Source organism: Coturnix japonica, chromosome 1, assembly GCF_001577835.2.
Source record: "Coturnix japonica isolate 7356 chromosome 1, Coturnix japonica 2.1, whole genome shotgun sequence".
Taxonomy (NCBI): Eukaryota; Metazoa; Chordata; class Aves; order Galliformes; family Phasianidae; genus Coturnix; species Coturnix japonica.
In genome coordinates this window covers 89,661,188-89,682,448 of record NC_029516.1, presented here as the reverse complement: position 1 = coordinate 89,682,448, position 21,261 = coordinate 89,661,188, and the positions used below count along the sequence as shown (strand labels likewise).

At 36.6% G+C, this 21,261-nt stretch overlaps 1 protein-coding gene across 1 annotated transcript in view; it reads left to right on the top strand.

The window, feature by feature from the left end:
* Positions 1-4,960: 4,960 nt before the first annotated feature.
* Positions 4,961-21,261, top strand: part of TMPRSS15 (transmembrane serine protease 15) — an 84,993-nt gene continuing 68,692 nt past the window's right edge. The window contains exons 1-2 of the mRNA XM_015880660.2: positions 4,961-6,823; positions 9,961-10,018. Of these exons, the coding sequence (XP_015736146.1) occupies positions 10,015-10,018 (4 nt within the window). The 5' untranslated portion in view covers positions 4,961-6,823; positions 9,961-10,014. The remainder of the gene's footprint in view (positions 6,824-9,960; positions 10,019-21,261) is intronic.

Below are 21,261 nucleotides of genomic sequence, written 5' to 3'. Positions count from 1 at the left end.
TGTCACCCCCTTTTTCTAGTAATATATTTTGTACAACTATTGTGAACAGCCGTATAATTATTTGAGCACTATGGAAAAAAAAAAACACTTCCTTTTAGTCTACCAACTTAGTTTTTGTGTGCTAGCCTGTGGTCTCTGACAGCTGACTGAAATTTATCAGGACAATTGATCTGGTTTTCTACCTAGTCTAAGATACCTTATCCTCTGATAACAGCAATTTTTTTTTTCTCTAATGATGATAGTTATTCACAGCTGCTACCCTCTCTAGATGCTTGGCAGCTCCTTCTCTGTCATGCTGAGAGCAAACAACTGGTCATTTAACTGAGAGACTACTGGGCCCCATAGTAGAATGACAGCTAAGCACCAATTGTAATCAGTGAAACAGTTTATCCATCTTTGATTCTGAGAGGAGTTATTTCTTGACATGACTAAAGGGGAAAAAAAAGGGATGAAGAGTGGATGGGAGTAATTGTTTTGTTACCCATAGCATAGACCTCCCTGCTCTCTTTCTAGAAGAATTCTGTAATGTATGGTTGCTGGGAGAATGTGGTCTGGTTGTGCATGTATAATGTATTTTTATTTGTTTAATCAGGACCATTAAATATATACTTTAGATTCCGAAGTCTGTGTACTCTACCTAGCTAGAAAGACTGAGTACACCTGCTCTAATTTGTTCTGCATCCAGTGCTTCTATTTCTACAATGGTAGAGAACATTCACTGTCACTTAAACTCCCTAAATAAATAAATAAATAAAACAAAAACAAAAACAAAAAAAACCCAAACAACATTGAGTTTCTAACTCTCTATCCCAATCACTTACTCTCTTGTCAGCAGTAAACAAGCACAGACTGTCAGAACTGATATACTGGAAAAGAGGCAAGGGTGCTTCTCAAAGCCATTGTTAAAATACCAGCTCAAAACTCATCTTGAAAATACAGGGAAATGTAATTAAACTTTCTAGGTTCAATGAGTTTGTTTTTTTTCTTCTTAGTAATATGAGTTAGTTGACCTAACTTCCTTTAATGTTATCAAATCAAGAAAAGGAAAAAGACATCCCTAAGTAGAACAGTAAGATAGCATAGCTATGTTATACACTGTACCTATAAATATTTACAGTCCACTTCTCTAATGAGATTGCAAGGCAACTGAAAAATTAGCTGGTTTCTTTATTTCTGTTATGGAGCATTCACCTCCTTCATTTTGCACATCTCGTGGTTTTGTCATGGTAGAATGGCCTTGAAACTGCATCTCATTCTGTGCTGTAAGCTGTTTCTATTTGGCTACCTGTTCCTTACTTCTACTTTTATCATGTTTGGTTAGCCATTTCCAATTCCACCACTTGTTCCTTGCTACTCTTTCCCTAATCACTGGTTGCTCATCAAGCTGTTCTGATTACTGTGGTTTTACTAATTTCTGTTATTTCAGCTCTTAGAATACATACATTGCTGAGCATTCACACAGCCTTACTGTATGCAATATCCCACTGTGACTTGCTGGAAACTCAAACACAATATCTCACTTTTCTTTTACTAGACCATACCTTTGCATCTGCAAAGTCATTGCTTAAGGCAATTATTTATCTGATTAACAGAGTTGTGAGCTAGACATGATTTTCCTATTCTCTTCCAGATTCAGACTGGAGGTATATTTCTTCAACAAATACCAAATACAATGAAAGAGTGCGTGTTTTGAAAGGTCACATTTTCTTGTACCTCCTTTTCTACAAATTAGATGATTGTTCAGAAGAGTCCTCAAGCTCTCATGTTCTCTGAGAATCTACTGAAATTTTCTTTGGGATTTAGCCATCAGGTTCAGATGAGAACACTATGTCACCACTCTGCATCAGTAGAGTTACAATAATGCATAAAAGAGAATGAATGAAATCCCTAATCCCTAAACACATTTTGGGCCACCAGAGTGTGGAATCTCTTAATCTGCCTCTTTCTTTCTTTTATATATTCTGTTCAAAATTCTGAAGGCATCTGTTACAAAAATAAGGTTCCACCTAGTAAGAGTCAGAAAAAGGAAAGCAGCTTCAGAATAAATTACATAGCCACCAGATTTAGTTCACTCTCTGAATTTCTCATTAATCTCAACATAATCAATAGAAAGAAATCTTGTATTAATAATACAAAAGTAGACATAGTCAAAATGTAAAAAGGTGATCATGGAAAGGAGCTCACTTCAAATGGCTGAAACAATAAAGGAATAAAAATCTTTATTGTAGGAAGATTAAGTATGGTGATTCAGTGATGCATCTGACTGGCCATAACATAACATATTGAGGGCAGATGATAATATTAGTCAGTTTAAGAATAACAGAGTTCAGTAGCACAGCACCACCACTCTAACAACTCTGTGCTCTCAAATAGCATCAGTAAAAATGCCCTGGCCATATGGTTATCACAAAATATCAGTCTGTCATCCCTCTGACAGTCAGCACATCTTGGTCTGAATAAAAGTAGTAACGTTGTTTGCTGAGGAAATGTACTCATTTTTGAAGGTTATTAGCTTTCAGCTCCAAATTTGTTTTGCCTGGGCTATTATGGGAAAATTGTATTTGCCTTCCTGGAAGAACAGTAAGCACTTGCTTTTCATGCCATTCAATAAAAATCTATGCAAGTCTCATTAGTGCTATGATGTATCATAGACTTGTCACATAGACCTATGTGATACTCCCTTTCAAAGTACCCCAAATCTGTAATGGATTCAGATATTTACAGTTCATCACAAAGAAATATATTCCCTGAAAATTAGAGTTATCTGCTGAGTAACATACATCTGCCTGATTTATATGTGCTGTATCCCCAGCTCTGCTAGCTAAAAGTACCTTTTGTTTTTCCTTACTTTTTCAGTAAGAGATTATCTCCAGATTCTGTGGATATGTTGTTTATTTGTTCTGGCTCTGGTCTGCACATGCTGTGTAGAATGTATCTGTTAATTCCCTTTCAAAGTGAGAGCAAGGTCTTTCTAAGCAAAGGCTAGCAAACATGAGCTCTGTAAGCATAGTAATAGGAGCAGTGTTCTCTGCATCAAACAGTTATACTTTTCTGAGAGATCTCCTTATAATGCAGGTGCTAAAGGCATTGACTGGATCCACCATTTTTCTTGGTATGATCTGCCTGTGACAACCATTGGCTATGGACTGTGAACCTGACACAGGCAACTGATTCTGTCTAGATTCGAGAAAGCATGAAAACTCTGAGCTTTGAGCTCTGGCAGAAGGAACATCTCATTTCAGGAGCTCAGAGAGGAGAGGAAAAAAATTGGTTCCCTATGTGTTGTTTTCATGACCCATAAGGAATATTGAAAAGAGAGCTTGCCCGACCTCTGACTGTGATAATACTTAGCAGTGGAGAGCTGTATATCCTATTATCTGTCAATGGGCTGAAAAAACTGAAACAAATAGTCCTTTACGAAGAGTCGTTTGCAAGTCATATTTTTTGTATGCTCATGAAGATACCTTAAACAGTTTAAGAAATACCTATTTTAAAAAGGCAGTACTATAGAAGTACATTGAGAATTCCTGTCAGGTATCAATAGAAACTGCTTTACATAAAAATCACTGAGTATCCGGATGTCATTATTGGACTGTAAGATAGAGTTTGGTGTTTAAATACATATATGCACATACATATATATATATTTAAACTTGACGCTACGCTGGCTGTAAGGCAAATAATCCATCTTGAAAAAACATTAATTTTCATCACAAAGTTCTTGCCTGTTGATAACTTTTTCATTGCATTTGACTTCACTGAGTTTCTAAGAGCAAAATATACATTTTATTGGACATGAGATTTCATAACTATGTAAAGCTAAATTATATCTGGAGTAGGAATATGCAGTATGACACAGGTATTTTGAGTTGGCTACATCTCTCTGCTTGGAGGAAATACTGTCAGTCACTCCTATCACAAACCTTGTAGTTCTTATGAACTGATTGTTGCCTAATCTATATGAAGTCACTCAGAAGTGCACTGGTAAGCACATTTATCAAGTTCCTGCCGAGAATCTGAACATACTAGGATTCTGAGCTTTAACTCATTCAGCAGTAGCTCCATTAGACTCATGCAGAAAGGACATTTAGCATACTCATTCACAAAAATGTAGCACTTGATCAATTACTGCTAGCCTGACCTTGAAGTCTTAATTTTTAAATTGCTTTATACCATTCCTTATAAAGATGACATTTGCTCACAAATTTCTCTGCATTCCTTATTCTCAAGTTACATCTCACTAAAGGAATAGAAATTTTATTATGGCAACTTACTATCTTGATTTACAGGTTCCTTATATAGCTCAAAGACTGTCTTTGTTCAGGACATTTAAATTTATCACTGAGGTGTAGCAAATAGCTACAAATGTGTGATCATTTACTGTCCTGTAAATGATCGTATTTGTCACAATGACTAGATTGAGCTGTGAGGATGTAACCTTGTAACCTCTGAATGCTGGATGCTCTCCATCGCAAAACATGGTAGCAGAACATAACTACCAACTTCTGCTTGCACTGAATGAATGTGACAACACAGTAGCTGTTAAATAAGGTGTTACTTGCATTAGAGAAATGGAAAAGGAGCATTTGTGAGTAAATGTGAAGAAATAAATGAAGTCCAGCCTCAGATGTGATTTCTTCCAATTCTAGCTGTATTTTTTTCAGGACTTTACAGGCACAGAAGACTTGAAATTTATGTTCATGTGAAACGTATGTTGATTTTTCCCTGGTGGGCAATATCTTCCACACTCCTTACTCTCTGTGAATTTACCTTGGCAATATAGTCAGGGATGAAGTTACTATTTCTTGCTTCTGGGTCAATATCAAGCAATTCTCTTCAAGTGATTTTCTCTCGGTTACCTCTATATTTACTCTTCCTCAGATTCATTGTTTATTCCATTTTGTGGAATTGTCTTTTCCTTTTCTGTTTGTTTGGCCTTGAGTGGTCCTTCTTCAGCATCCAAGGTGAAGATAAGGACCTTGGCTATCCCTAAAGATCTGAGTATTTTATGCTACATTAGGCAAAAGACCAAATGTGGAGCTATCCACATGTATTCTTTCCTGCATTTTCTCTCTCCCTTACCCATCAAAAAAGATGAATCACTGCACAATAACCCTGAGGCCATTTTCAGAGTTAGTAGCTCTGAGTTTTTGAGAGTTTTTGAGTTTTTAGTAGCTTTTGAGTTTTGTTTCATCATCATCCTCTGCCCTCCCTGCTAGAGACTGAGGGAATTGTCACAGGATGCTGAGAGAGAGAAAGCAAGAGATATGGTCAAAAGCCTCCAATAGGACAGTGCACTGACTGTGCTGTCTGAAACAGTAGCTTTAACTGTATGTACCAGATACCATTCTGGAACTGTAATACCCCTCTTCTTCCCTAGCAGATTCAGTTTGTCCTTCATCAGGTAAGATATTATATTTGTTGAACTTACCGGTGGCTATGTGAGTAGGTACTAAGCTTATGTAAACTGCTACCTGTGCTTAATAAAGAGCATTTTGAATCATTTTAAGATTACCTTGGCTATTCAAGTCTTGCCTTCTGAATATATTGCAGCTATGGAACAAACAAATCTGAATTTCCCTTTAAAATTTTATCAGAGACATAGGTTTTAGAAGTCACTCGTTTTCTCACAGTCCATGAGCACCATCCACAGGATGAAATGCATGTTTTTGTGCCACTCGATTTCTTTGACACTGTGGTCCAGAAACAATACTTATTTCAAGACAAAAACCTGAAATGAAATTACATAACCCAATTTACTTTTGATATTGCTTAAATTACAACCAAATAGGAAATTCTGTCTCTCATCTAACCTTACCCTTTTTGCTTAAACTGGCTCATCAGTGAAAACATCATTTAGATCTCTGAACAGCTGACATGGCATTTTTAACATCTTATGGAAAGTTAATGATAGAAAATATACTAGAACTCTTTTCTCCCATGAAAATGATGTATCTGTGAACTACTTTATTTCAAAGACAATTCTAATGTATTTATACAAATCACACTACTTTGTTGAAAGCAATTGAAGAAATATTTGTTTGCCTAAGGAGAATTCATAGGAGGTTAAAACCATGAACTTGTGCATGTCTGAGTTATCTAGCTAAGATGACAGCCAATAAAAGCCAATTTTCCAAAGTAAGGTAATATTCTTTAAGGTGCCTGCTCATGTAAGAGAGTGAAATGTACTGATTTTGTCTAGAACAAAGTTAGCTTTCTTCATAGCAGCTCATATAGTACTGTGTTTTGGATTAATGACCAGATCAGTGGTGATAGTGCATCAAGGTTTTAATGGTTGCAAAGGGCTCACACAGATCCCAAGACTTTTCTGCTTCTCACACTGCCAACAAGGAGGTGGGGTGCACAAGGAGCTGGGAGGGGACACAGCCAGCACAGCTGGCCCAGACTGGTCCAAGGAATGTCCCACACCATATCACAGACTCACTGAATGTCAGAGATTGGAAGAGACCCAGAAATAAAAGCTGGGGGAAGGAATGAATGAGGGAGGACACTTGGCATTATGGTGTTTGTTTCTCCAAGTAAGTGGTGTGTATGTAGAAGTCCTGCAAACTCCTTAGACTTTTCCTACCAATGGGAAATAGCAAATGAATTCCTTATTTTCTTTTGTATCTGACCACTGATTTTGTTTTATCTGTTGAACTGTCTTTATTTCAACCACAGGTTTTCTCGCTGTTATCCTTCTAATTTTCTCCTCCACCCCAATGAGAGGGGAGTGAGCGAACAGCAGTGAGGGGTTTAGCTGCTCCCCAGGGTTAAGCCACATCTGAAATCTGCAAGCTGAAGGGAACTTGCTTATTAAAAGGTAACTGCATGAACTATTGTAAAATCTGTCATCATCTTCAAAAATACCTGTGAGGCAATATTTCCTTGAACATTTTCATGCTGTGAGTCCACAGAGAGAAATTACTTTAAAAACACTTTTTGTTTTTGTTTTTTTTTTGTTTTTTTTATTATTATTATTATTATTTTTTCCAACATGAGAAAATAAAAAATTGGGGTCTTCTAGAGAGTTATAATCTATTTTGAAAGATCCCATATCATTAATAACATTTGTACCATAGCTCGGGAATCACTGGCCTAAAAATTTGGAGAGCCTTCTGCTATTGCTTGCAATGAAACAAGAGACAGACAGCTGCTCAGTGTTTCTTCATTAGCAGAAGTTAGCCCTGACTTCTAATTTCCCCATTCTCTGTACCCCACTGCTGTTTTCTACAACTACTGTGTTTTATTAGCTCACTCAAAACACAGTTTTTGCCTCCTCTTTAAGTATAGTTGTCTGCTTTTCTACTTCTGCTTGCTGTGCTGTTCTAAAAAGTTGGTAGGTAAAAATGCTGAATGACCCTAAATCAGTAACTTCCAAATATTTGCTCATTCTTTTGATCCTAGCTGTATTGTATCCTAGTACAATCACTACCACAGTGTGTAATTATATCCCTACTGTCCAAATTTTCCCCATGCCATCTAGTTTTTGTATAGGTAGACCAAGCATATTTTGTCTAGGTTACAAAATATGTTCCAAAATGTTGCAAAGTAAAAGTGACCCATGTACTTAAAGTACATTTTGAGGTAAGAGTGGGGTTGATTTTATTAGAATTCTCTCAGAAATGTTTAGTTTTGCAAAAGCTATGCCAACGGAGCATAAGACCAATAAGAATTTCAGCTACTCAGCATGCCTTGCAGAATTAACCTTCCTCGATTATATTCTGTGCTCTCTGATGAAAGTAAGGTGGATGGGATGGAATTGCTTAAGTGCAACTGAACACACACATAGTAGTAATACAGTTGTTAAGACTGACCCAAGAACAGTGTATTCTGATGGTCTGATTTCTAGCTGAAACTGCAGGAACAGTAATTTAAGATTTGATGGATTATTAAGCAAAGGTGATCTGGGGAAGAGTGCAGGAACAATCACTGTTGGTTCCATAATCTTATTTTACAGAGCAGTAAAATATCCTCCCTGAAAGTGTGACCCAGAAATCTATGCTATATTTTTATTGTCAAACTGCTGGTTACCGTCTCACAGGTCAATGCTTAAATAATGCATCACTTTGTAGGTTATTCTCCCTGCTTCATTTCTCACAGACAGTAAGTTCTGGTATCATAGGAGTTCTTTGTTTATGCCATTAATCTCTATTAAGTTCACTGTTGAAAATGGAGGATAATGCTAGATGGTGGTGGGGAAAAAAAAAAAAAGGTTCAACAGTTTTAAGTATTTTTCTGTTCTTCTTCAGATATTTTTCAGACTTTTTCTTGAACAATCTTTATGAAGCTAACTTATTAGACTAGCAGCTCCTTGTGCCTGATTATATGAGGTTTTTTTGTTGTTTTTTTTTTTGTTGTTGTTGTTGTTGTTGTTTTTTCACTCTGCAGCTTTAATTCTATGTTAAACAACTATGTGAGCAACTCAGTTTGTTGGGAACTACTGAGCACTCAGTGAGTTGATATCAACACGTATTAGACTGACTAAAATGTATCACTTTCTCATTTTCATATACCAGTCATTACTGATACTCTCACATTTAGCTTGGAGCTGTTTTGAGCTTGGGAGTTCTTTTATATATTTGTTGTATATATTTGGAAAGGCTTTGAAAGAGAGAAATATGACTTTGTAGGGGACAGGATTTAAATTAGAGGTGATATGCCTAGTGTTAAGCTCTATACAAAGGATGTACATGGGGGTAAACAGCATAGCTTCTTCTGTATCACCAGTACGCAATAAAATGGCTATCACTTTAATAAATAGAATACAACCACTAAGAATTCTGTCAGCCTGAGTTTCTGAACAAGCTGTATTTATTGCCAGTTCAGATACTGACGTGATGAGAGGTCATGTCCTGTTCTGAAATGTCATTAATAACCTGTGTACTGCTGTATGCTGGGGGGAGGAACACTGGCATTATTTTTAACATGGTCCTTTAAGAAATTTTTGGCATAAACATCCACAAATGACACGTCTCAGGCTAGTCTAAAACATCAAATTCACACTCAGCTACTTGTCTTGACTAAAACCAGTTTGGGAGTGATGGAGGAGGTGTGATTTGCACAGACATATTTTCAAGGCAGCTATGACAGCACATGGCATTATGTAACAAAAATGCTGATGCCTTCCAGAAGGTCTCATTTGAGAGTTAATCTTCAGCAATGACCTTCCCAAATCTGGCAGGGAATATGAGCCCATTGAATACTAACCAGCTTTCAAAGCAAGGACAGGGACTTCTGGAGGAAGACCTAAGGCAGTATGTCCTCTCTATTTGCTGAGTTTAAGGAACAGGAAGGGAAAAAATAAATAAGTAAATAAGTAAATAAATAAATAAAAAATGAAGGAAAAAAATTCCAAGGACAGATTTATTCACAGGAAGTAAGCAACATGGGGAAGTAAGCAGCATGGTGCATTATAAACATGTTTAGTAGGTTACTTGAGAGCCATCTCAAATTTTTATAACATGATATGCCAACTTCTGCTCAACTTTGTGCAATGCAAGCTTTACTGCAGCAGTTCCAAGGGTGCCTTATCTTGCTTTTCCACCCGGTCTGTGAATGCAAGAATCATTAACAGCTTCACAGACCACATGGCTCTTGCTTCTAATTCTAACTAATAATGTAGTTAATGTGAATGTTCAGAGCATCATTATTTGTTTTAAACAAAGGAAATACCATCTAAGTACCAGAGAAATATGAGGTCCTGTTTTACATAGTGTCCATTTGAATTTACAGGACAATGTAGTCTGTAAATTAAACTTATATTATGAACTCCTTAACAAAAATAAAACCACACACATCAAACAATGCCTCATCAACATGAATTCACAAATTAATCACTTCTTTAATTCATGAAGTCTCTCACAAATTCTCAAATTTCTAACTTGTAATTTGCATGCCTGTGTACAAAACAGTTGCCTGGGCAAAACTTAAGTGTGCTCATTCTTCCCTCCCTTCCAGTATTGCACCAGGAAGCTTGAAAGCCTCACAAGCTGATCTACTTCAAAAGCTTTTATGGGTAAGATGATGTATTTATATCTGGAAATTCAGTCAATGAATTCTGAAGAAACTTCCACACTATTACAGTGCAAGAATGCAGGAGATGATAGCTGCTAGGTGACAGCAAGGTGCTAGTGGCAGTGACTACACAGTAACATATTCCTTCCTGTGCACTGAGTCTTGCCAACCCATTCCTCTGACTCTGATCAAACAGTTCATCCCCTAGTGTCCATTACAGACCATAGCACAGAATGTGTTTTAGGTCAAAATTGGAGCAGGCAACCAGAGGACAGTCATAGTTATGTAGTCATAACGTGTAACAGTAACTTGAATTCTGGAAAGAGAATGCTTACAGAATTGACAAGTTGTGTTGAAAAGAACTTAATGTAATGTAATGGCTAAGCAACTCAGAAAGCAAGAATACTGAGCCAGAAAGACACTGAAAAAGAAAGAAAGGCAGAAAAAAATGGCCCTTTATTCTTCATGGAAACACATGGAATGAAATTGCATACAAAATTCAGGGTCTTGTCACATTGAAAATATGACTGAAATGTGAAGATAAAATCAATCGTTTTCAGCAGTCATGTCAAACCATAGCTCATTCCCACTGTACCTACTTTTCTTCAGTACTGAAGTGAATGTTCTTGCTTATTTGCTTTGTTCACTGTCATACATTTTTGTTATGCTTATTATTTCTTAACACCCAGTGTAATACCCTGTTGTTTATCTGTAGCATCATAGATATGCTATTAACTGAAATTTGAGATACATATCAAGTAAGATTTATAACTGTCTACTTTTGTTTCCCAATTCCCATATCATGACCCAATTTCCTTAAAACATACAGAGTTCTGGAAAAGGGGGAAAAAAGCTTTCTTTTGTATCCGTGAGGTAAATATTTCTTTGGTGCACTTTTGTAGACAGTAGAGAGTGTTTTTCATAATCTGATCTGTCATTAACAGAGAAGCGGGGAAGGATGATAAGATCCTGAAAAAATGAAATACTGCCAAGAATTTTAGATTAAATTGTCTTTGAAATCCATTATTTAGATGTGTGCACATCTAGCATATGACTTATTAATTCTGTGTAAACATAAATTTTTGTTCATTCTGTTCAGTAACACTAATCCTATAATTTTCTTTGGTCTATTATATCAGTCTTATTAGTATTATCTGTCTGGACATCATAGTAAATATAGTGTCAACTATGAGACCTAGTTTCCATGAACATAGGTGCGACTGACACTGAAGATCATCAGGTTATTTAAATACTTGCGCATTAGCTTGAATAATTTGTTTACCAAGGTTCCCCTAAAGAATCACTAGCCAAGGAGAATGAGCAGACTCTCTAGCACTAGTGATTAGTGCTCTATTCTATTTCCACTGTCATCACATTTCCAGAAAGAATTCATAGGGAGCTTGGGGGAAAAAGTATGAAATGCTGTAGGCTGTGCTAAATTGGTAATGAATGTGCAAATGCCCATCTGGCAACCTTTAGCTTTTCAGCTAGTCAGCAACTGTTTATCTCAGCAGGTGTATCATATATTCCATTTTGTATGAAAAATATAAGTAGTTGTTTGTAAATTTTATCACCTCATGTGAACTCTATGCTGTTAATAATCTTCAGAGCGGAGATTATAAGGGCATGCACTTTATCAAAGGGTAGCTCAATCATCACCATATTCCTGCCGAGTACCTGAAATAACATTCCTGTTTTCACTGCAGTGATAAATGAACAGTTTGTTCATAAGTTAAAGAACCACACTTGTCAACCCCCAGTGGAAAAAGAAAAAGCATTTTCAGTGCCTATGGATTGACATGAAACCAAATGAAATAAAGACTTACAAAAGGAGCCATAGATTGTTGGCTATTCTAATGCATTCTCTATTCAAATGAGATATACGAATGATGTTCTATTGACATCTTCTATTGCTCACCTAGGAGGAAACTATATATAATCTCTTAACACCAAATGTTTATTTCAAAAGTACTAAACAAAGTCCAGATACCTTTTTCAGCCTTTTCAAAAACAAAGCCATTTTTGCAATGGTATTCCACAAGTATTCCGTAACTCAAATGTCACAGCTGACCCTGGAAATTCTGTCTATAACTTCCTGTAAGAAATATGATGCAATAATTTGTTCATGACTTCTTAGAACTTTTGTGAGAAATGCAGCAGATATGAGTCACCATGGCCAATGCCTGCACATATATGTGGGTTTGGTTTTGCTTTTTGTTTCTATTGACATATACTTACCTTTTTAGGACAAGTACTTTTTTTTTTTTTTTCCCCATCTCTTGCCTACTTTTCAAAGACTGCCCCAAAAACTAATTTATACACTCATTTAAACCTCTCCACCAGTTTTGGTATATATGAGTTCACAGTTTATATTTGAATGGATGAAATACTGTTATTTTCCCTGCAATGACCACAGGCTGATCAAACTTGTTAATAGTTGGCAAGACACTAGTGATGTTGCTATAAAAGCAGGGGAAGGCTTGAAGTTGTTTGATGGGATAATTCTGTGGGGGATAAGAAAAGGATGAGTAAGACAGTTAAATAGTACCACTGCTGTTAAAGAAATGCAAACTACTGTACTTTTCTGGTCTGATCTAATTCATTCTCCTAGAATCATGACTGACCATATGTGTGAAGTCCTCTCTTCCAGTAGCTGTCTTAAAAAAGATAATTTTACTAATCATTTTCCATACCTGTATCTTCTGGATACAGTGACAAAAGTAACCTGACTGTGGAAGAAAATCTTCTCCTGCTGCCTAACTACAGTTAATTATAGTGGGTTTAAAAGATACATAAAGTGTTTGGTTTTTTTTTTTCATTATATTTTTATCTATTAACTTAGCAACAATCATCTTTCCTATATAGAATCAGGTATCTCTGTTTTTTCATCAGTTTTCTTTCACACTGTAGGGATTTGGTGTTCTAATGGTTACTCCAATAATTAAGATAAACATTTATATCTGAAACAGAGTATATTCTTGATGTAGCCAATGGGGAAAAAAAAAAAATAATGATATGTGAATATATTATCATCATACATCATTTAAAGAAAGCACAAATAAAAATTGGCTGAACTGTGAGTGTTACTCTTTTGCAAATGAGTTAGCTACTGCTTTGTTTTCATTACTGTTAACATTTTATTGGCCTAATAATAAATTCTTGGCTTTACACATAAGGTCTGGTCCTTTCCCTCATAACAACATTTTTAACCATTCATACTGGTGATGTGTATAGAGCTATTAGCAAAAAAAGAATAACAAGACACAGCAAAATTTGAAGTAAAATCAAGGTGTAAAAAATTACATGCACAATAATGGATGAAGACAGCAGATTTCACTTGCCTTCACTGTGAGTAAAATTGAACCCTACTTTAAAATAAGTCTGAAGAAATAGAGGAGTAATAAGAAGACACAACTAGATCCATGAATTACGGAGGTACTGTTTATAAACTGGTGGCTTTTTTTCCCTTTACTGTGCTTAAAATCAAAGCCTTTGTTGTTAATGATGGCAGTAACATCAGAGATTAGAGGAATAATTTTAGGTCACTTACGGCTATTTAGCTCTCAGTTTTTCTCATACAAAGGTGAAGAGTAGTGAATCAAGCGTCTTTATGTACTAATTAATTACTGTGTGTCTGCCTAAGACCCATTTATAGTGAGAAAGTATGATAGAATATTTCTTTACCTTTGTCATTTTCCTCATGTCATTCAGTGTGGTTCAACATGAATGCATAGAAATGAAAAAAAAAATGGAAAAGTAGGGTGGAATTTATTTTGGAGCTAACAAATGACAGTTACAGAATTGCTTGGGTTGCAAGAGACCTTAAATACCATCCAGTTCTAACTGCCATGCCACAGGCAGCGTTGTCCCTACCAGCTCAGACTGCCTAAGGCCCCATCCAAACTCACCTTGAGTGCCTTGTCACGGCTTACCTAGGTTTACTTGTGCCCGTGACAGGGGCCACCGCCCCAGAAATGAAGGGAAAGAAGGGAATGGACAAAAACAGTGGCAGCAATCTAAGGAGGAAACTCATTTTACTAAATATGATATAGGAATACAAGATAACACAATGTAGTACAATATAATTGAGGCTAATAAATCAAACAAGAGAGAGAGAGAGAGAGAGAGAAAGAGAGAGAGAAAATCCCTGAAAACCGGGAGGCCTACTGTTAATTCTAGGTGATAGGGCTGGAGCGCAGAGATGACAGAGCTGGAACACAGAGAGCGAGAGAAGAAGAAGAGAGCATTCCAGCCTGGGAGCGAGATTATATATGTCCTCCTCCGGTGATTCATCTCTGGCCGTGACGTCCTCTGGGATATGTAGTTCTCCTCCGAGAGCTGAGTACTCGGGACGCTGCCATTCCACGGAACTGGAGCATGAACCTTCCACACTTCCACATACCCTCAATTACACTTTCTTATACCATCAAAACAGTTTGTCCCATTCAAACACCTTTAATACCCTATAACCTTCCCTTAGCAATCCATATCGTTCAGTTAGAAACATAAACTTACTTTCTCTTTAACCCTTTTTCCTTTGTACATGATTCCACTATTTATACCCTCAATTAATGATTCATACTGCATATGATGTTATGGTGTAGAATATTGACAGCAACAGCACAAAACCATGACAGCCTCCAGGGATGGGACACCACAGCTTCTCTGGGCAGCTGTGCCAGTGCCTCACTGCCTTCTGATGAAAGAATTTCCCTTAAAATATAATCCAAATCTTCCCTTCATTAGTTTAAAACTAGTCTCCATTCACTAAACTTGGAACACAGTGATAACAGACGAAATGATCTTGGAATAGGACAAGAAGGCTGGAAGAGGACAATGTAAAAGTGGTGGAGGATGCACAGGGCTGAATTCTGGGCATTTTTATTGCTATGAAAAAATTGTCCGGAATCAGTATCAGATCATTTCTTGTTCCTGTACATGTGAAATCAAGAAATGTAGAGAGACTTCCTTCTTTATCACGTGTCACCAGTTGTCCAACACGAAATGTTAGTTTTCACTATCCTAAGTTTTTTTTAAAAATGGAGATAAAAGCAAAATGAGTGGAAAAACAGGAACAGACAGATGTATTCAGAGTTCAGATGGATTCACTTATCTTTACTTAAGATGAAAAAGATTTTTCAAGCAGAAATTTAATTATTGAATTGAAAGAAAGCGAGGAAAGGAGGCGAGGAGAGAAGGAGGTAGGGAGGGAGGGAATGAGGTAGGGAGGAAGGGAGGGAGAAAAAGGAGGGAGGGAGGGAGGGAGGGAGAAAAAGGAGGGAGGAAGGGAGAAAGAGGGGAGGAAGAGTACCACCACAAACCAGTCACGTTTGCTCTTGTGATTAAAATAGTTTCCTAAAACCTATGTGGCTGGATCAGTCTCACGGCCATAGCTAGCTCTTATTTTGTTCTGCCCAGGAGCAACAGTCTAACTAGAAGTCTCACATAACTTTGTTTCCCATCTACCTCTGTTAAGCTTCAATAAAAAATTGTGTAGAGAAGACTATGTTTAATTGTGCATGAAATCACCACCATGCAGGAGATGAAAACCCTTCTGAGATCTTTTTTGGACTGTATAAACAAAGTTTGCATAAATATTTTTTGTACCTGTTTTATTCATTGTTAGAAAATGTGAATCATTATAATCTGTTGTATTACTCCTTCACATGCTTGGAGTTGATAGAAAAGAAATATTTACACAGGCAGTACAGAAGCAGAACCAAGATACTTGTCTCATCTTAATATGCAGTACTGAAGGTGAGAGTTAGTGTTTCAAAATTATCTCCATTTCTTTGAATAATGATAATAGTAATTAGTAATAATAATAATAATGTTAGTTTTGCTGCCTTGACCATCTTTATCAAGAAGATTTCCACATAAATAATTTTATTGAATTTATTTCAGTATGTTACTGTATTTCCAAGGATTTGAATAGTCTTGCCAATACCTCTGTATATGCATGACTTCATAATCAAGTATTTCATGAAGCTGTCTGGAATGCATTGTTTTTTTCTCAATCTTTATATAGTGAGGAAATCATTTTATCACAAAACAGAAATGTTCTCTTATAGTGTGAATGATTATCAGTTTTCAAATGGATGAAGTTATTAAAAAAAAAGAGTGTAATTACTCAGAGAACAAAATGTAGGATTTTAAGAATAAGCTGAACAATTTCTGGTAATTGAAGCTTTTATTACAAAACAATGTTCATTTTGCAGTGGTTTTCTAAAATTTCATAGAACCTGTAACACTAACAAAACAGCAACACCAGAACCCTAGAGAAGGAAATCAACAATGTCACTGTCAGAAATATACTTTATTATTCACTGCTTCCAAATAGTGTAGCTCAGACTGAAATCTATTCTTTCTATTAAAAATGCATAGGTTCAATATAGTAAAAAGAAGAAGTAAAAGAGCAAATCACTGGAACATCCTGCAGATTGTATAGCTGCTTAACCACTGGTAAATTATGTACATCAGAAACACAGCTGTCTGTGGGAATTTGTCTGTACATTTTCCCTAATTCTAAGCTCTTAGGCTTGGGCACTAGATGCAATGCTAGGAGCAGCGATAAGGATGCCGTTTTCAGCACTGCGCCCTTAAACCTGAGTTTTGTTTTGTTTGGCAGTTTTGTTTTTTCGTTCCAAAGCACGGAGGATATAACGAGATTGGTGAAGAGCAACACTGCCCTCCTGTGGTCGGATTGCTTTTATACAGAAGTAAACATCGACTCTGGAAATACTGGATAGGCCTATTCAGCGCCTAGAATTGTATTGTTAGTAAAACTGCATACATGGGACTGAGAACTTCAAGTTAGGTTTATAATATTAATGATTAAAAGATTATCTTACAGAAATATATAAAACAGTTCTATGCAAGATTAAAAATCACTGGAAAACAAAAATTGAGAAAACAGTAACATATCAACTGTATAGTGTCAGTAAAGAAGATGGCATGCTCAGTAACAACATTCATCCAGTATTTCCGTGGCCATTTTGCAAACATGTGTTCTCCAGCACATCAGATTCTTTTTAGTGAAACATACAGAGAGTGCTGAAATACCCACTCTAAAAATAATCATGATGCAATTTAACTAAAAAATGAAGCACTGCTTTACTGAAAGCCAGTTCTTCAGACAGTGATATGCCACAAGCACGTATTTCTCTCATACATGCAGCAGTAATTTTTATACTACACTGCTTTGAGATATTGAGTTACTATTATGCCGGATTCCACTCAATTATTAGGACTACGTAGGCTACATAGGCTGGCTGTATGTAGGCTAATGTCAGTAATGTTGTTGCAGATCAGATTTATCTCTTGTTCCTGTCCTGAAAGATGTCAACTACAGAACAGGCTTAATATTCCATTTGTTCCAAGGAGACATTTGAACTCTTTCTGCTCACAAAAATAAAAAACCTCTTTCCATACTTACTTACACTACCTCTTACATCTACCATTATACAATGCGATATGTTAATGCTGACATTTTTAAAGACCATTACAGGAAGAAGATACTCAAATTCCATTTATATTCCAAGAAAGTTGTTTAACCTACTCCTTTATACCAGTGTTAAATGTCACCTTACCAACTACTCAGATCATGGGAAATGAGGGAAGGATAAGGTTATGTAGTATATCTGCACCTAGCACAAAATCTATATATATTTCAGTCTTTAAGTCTTTCTGAACTTACATAAAAATCTCAGTGCTAGTGCCTCAGGATCCTTAAAAGAAAATAAGCACCTGGCCTGATTCTTTCTTGCTACAATTTAAGAGTATTGTTTCCTGCCCCAACCATATGATGAGCATATTATTTGCTTTATCCTTGCAGTATCATTTTAGATTTACAACAGTGTAAGAGATTATTCTTTTATACCATTGACTCAAAGCTTGCTGAAGGACACAGATGAACAAGTCCAAGCAAGTCCTGGTCAAGGCTTGCAAAATCCTTCGTCTGAGGGACACAGATGGACAAGGACAGGAGCAACAAGAGAAGGACAAGCTGCAGATTAATGGCCGGGAAGCAATCTTTTTGGTGGGCTCATCTTGAGGAAGGTGGCCATCTCAGGGGGTGCTTCACATGATTCTTACCCAAGCACCTGGAGATGTCACGTGGGCAGGAAAAAAGGAGAATAAAAGAGGGATCAGCAACCATGACAAGAAGGTTTTTGACATTAGATTCCTCACAACCTGAAGCCTGCATGCTGAAGAAGAACAAGAAGATGTCTGTCATCAGATCCCTCACTATGGAAGTCCTGCTTGCTGATGGACTCTCTTGGGCCTGCTACCCGAGTCCTGCTGCCTCCCTCCTGGACTTACCCTGCAGCTTCTTCCTGCTACCCACTTGTTACCCAAGACCAGCCACACTGCTGCTGCTCTCTCCCTGTGCATTTGCCTTGGACTATCAGAACAGAGTGCAATGAGACCGCTGCTGGATCCTAGTGGACTACCCCCACTTCACACAATTCCTGCTTCTTTTCTATCTTCTGCCTTCCTTTCCCCATCACCCTAAAATGTCTATCCTCCCCTTCCCCATCTTCCTGTTTAAGATTTGTAATGAACTGGTTGGTTCAACATTTGAACCGCTGTTTCTCAATCTCACACCAGGTATACATATAGAAAAGAACCTCATCTCCCTCCTATAAATTGGAGTGAGACAAGCAGTTTGACGTGTTTTCCTAAACTCACGTATTTGAGAGAACCTTCTATATTTCATTCTAGTTTGCAATTTTGAGACCCCAGATCTTCATAATGGTTTTTAATTACCTTTGATATCAGTGCAGAGACCTTGACAGTGACAGGTAGAGCAGGAGAAATAATTTCCTTGTCGTGCAATCCTAGATGGTTTTCTGACTGTAATCTATTAAGATCCAGAAATAGGGCAGCCTAGAGGACTGGGGAAGTGATTGTTGTGCTTGGTTCTGGTGAGACCACACCTCAAATATGATGTTGTTTTGGGCACCTCACTGCATGAAAGACATCATGGTGTTGGAGCGTGTCCAAAAAAACACAGTGAGACTGGTGAAGGGTCTAGAACATAAGTCTTATGTGAAGCAACTTTCTCTCCCTCCTATAAATTGGAGTGAGACAAATAGTTGTGAAGCATTGGAACAGGCTGACCAGTGAAGCTGCTGAGTCAGCATCCCTGCTGCTATTTAAAAGATGTGGAGTTGTGGTGCTTAAGGACATGGTTTAGTAGTAGACAGTAGTACAGTACCTGGAGCACTGGAACAGGCTGCCCAGGGGGGTTGTGGAGTCTCCTTCTCTGGATATATTCAAGACCTGCCTGGATGCCTACCTGTGCAGCCTGGTGTAGGGAACCTGCTTTGGCAGGCGGGTTGGACTCAATGATCTCTGGAGGTCCCTTCCAACCCCTATGATTCTGTGATTCTGTGAAGTCTCAGCTATTAGACACACATGCTTCCCAGCTCGAGCAAGGAACAACAGCATATCCCAGATGGTCTAGTGGTTAGGATTTGGCGCTCTCACCCCCACGGCCCAGGTTCGATTCCCGATCAGGAAATGTCATGGTCAGGGAACCATCCTCTGCAAAGTCCTCTGGGATATGTAGTTCTCCTCTGAGAGCTGAGTACTCGGGACGCTGCCATTCGCATGAACCTTCCAATGATCCATACTGCACATGATGTTATGATGTAGAATATTGACAGCTACACCACAAAACCGTGACAAAGGTTAGTGGTGACTTGGTGATCTTAGATGTCTTTTCCAACATAGATTATTCTACAATTCTATGGACTGCCACTTAGCCTTTGTTCTGTAGTTATATTGTTTCTACTGAAATACAATTCTTATAATAAAATTCCACAGGCATTTTTTCAGTTACCAGACCTTTCATGTCAGCCTTCTGACAAACATTTTAAAATGCTTTGTTTCTGCATAGCAACATTTATATTCTGAAAATTTTTCATATAAAACAGGGACAAAAATCTACTTAAGTCAAAGTCAAAGTATCTGACTGGCCATATGATCTCTTCTATCCTACAGAAAATAAAATAAAATAAAATAAAATAAAATAAAATAAAATAAAATAAAATAAAATAAAATAAAATAAAATAAAATAAAATAAAATAAAANACAATAAAATAAAATAAAATAAAATAAAATAAAATAAAATAAAATAAAATAAAATAAAATAAAATAAAATAAAATAAAATAAAATAAAATAATAAAATAAAATAAAATAAATAAAATAAAATAAATGGGGTATATATATATATATATAAGTATATATATATATATAAATATTATTGCTTTTTTATTGACACCTTATTTTTTTTACAAGTGTATTTTTCAAGCTGTTAGACCATTTTTGCCCATGCATAATCTCTCTGGCTTGACAAAAATTCCTCAGAGGGAGGACCTTTTATTCTTCTTATTCTTCACTTAGAGATTGACTTGACATTACCATGTTCCTGACAGCAATAACGTGGATGGCTTTCCTGATTGTGACATAAACTCACATTTCTTGTCTGTCCAGATGCCATCTGTTTTACATTAAGAAAAAATAAACAGTGCATTTGATCTTAATTTTTTGATGGGTCTTCAAATCTGCCATCATATCACTGTCTGCTAAGTATCATAGTTCTCTCAACAGATTTCCATTTCCCCGGTCCATCTTCTCAAACAATAAGCAGTCATACTTGAAACCTCTACACGGCAGAATCTTTTTTCTTAGCATGTTCTCTATTTAGTCGTGCATGCTGTCTGTACGTTACAGAGAGGACAAAAAAATAGTATGACTGAAAATACTTAGCTTTAAGCTTATGTTTCCATGCTTTACTGAATCAAAGCTAAAATTATACATCAAGTTAAGTTTTCTCAATGATTTTCAAAATGCTGTAGTAATATGGTTCCCTCAAAGTCTAACTTGTTTAGTCTTCATAACCATGTACAATATTTTAAAACTATTCTACACTGATGGGTTGTCTGTCCCATCCAAAGACTTTTTAAAGCATGGAAGTAAACCACTGATTTTAGGAAGACTGATCTGCTGAAACAGCATAGATTTTATGTGTCTTAGCTTCTTTTTAAACATTGACAAGATTTTAAAAATAATCTAGTATTTTTGTAAGTGCAGAAACTAAACAATATGCATTAGTTTGTTAGGAAATCGCTTTTAAACATGTTTTCTTAACACGTTAAACATTAAATAAGTATTTAGGAGATTGTGATTGTATATATACTTAATATATCTCAGAAAGCTGGAATAAATACAGTGAA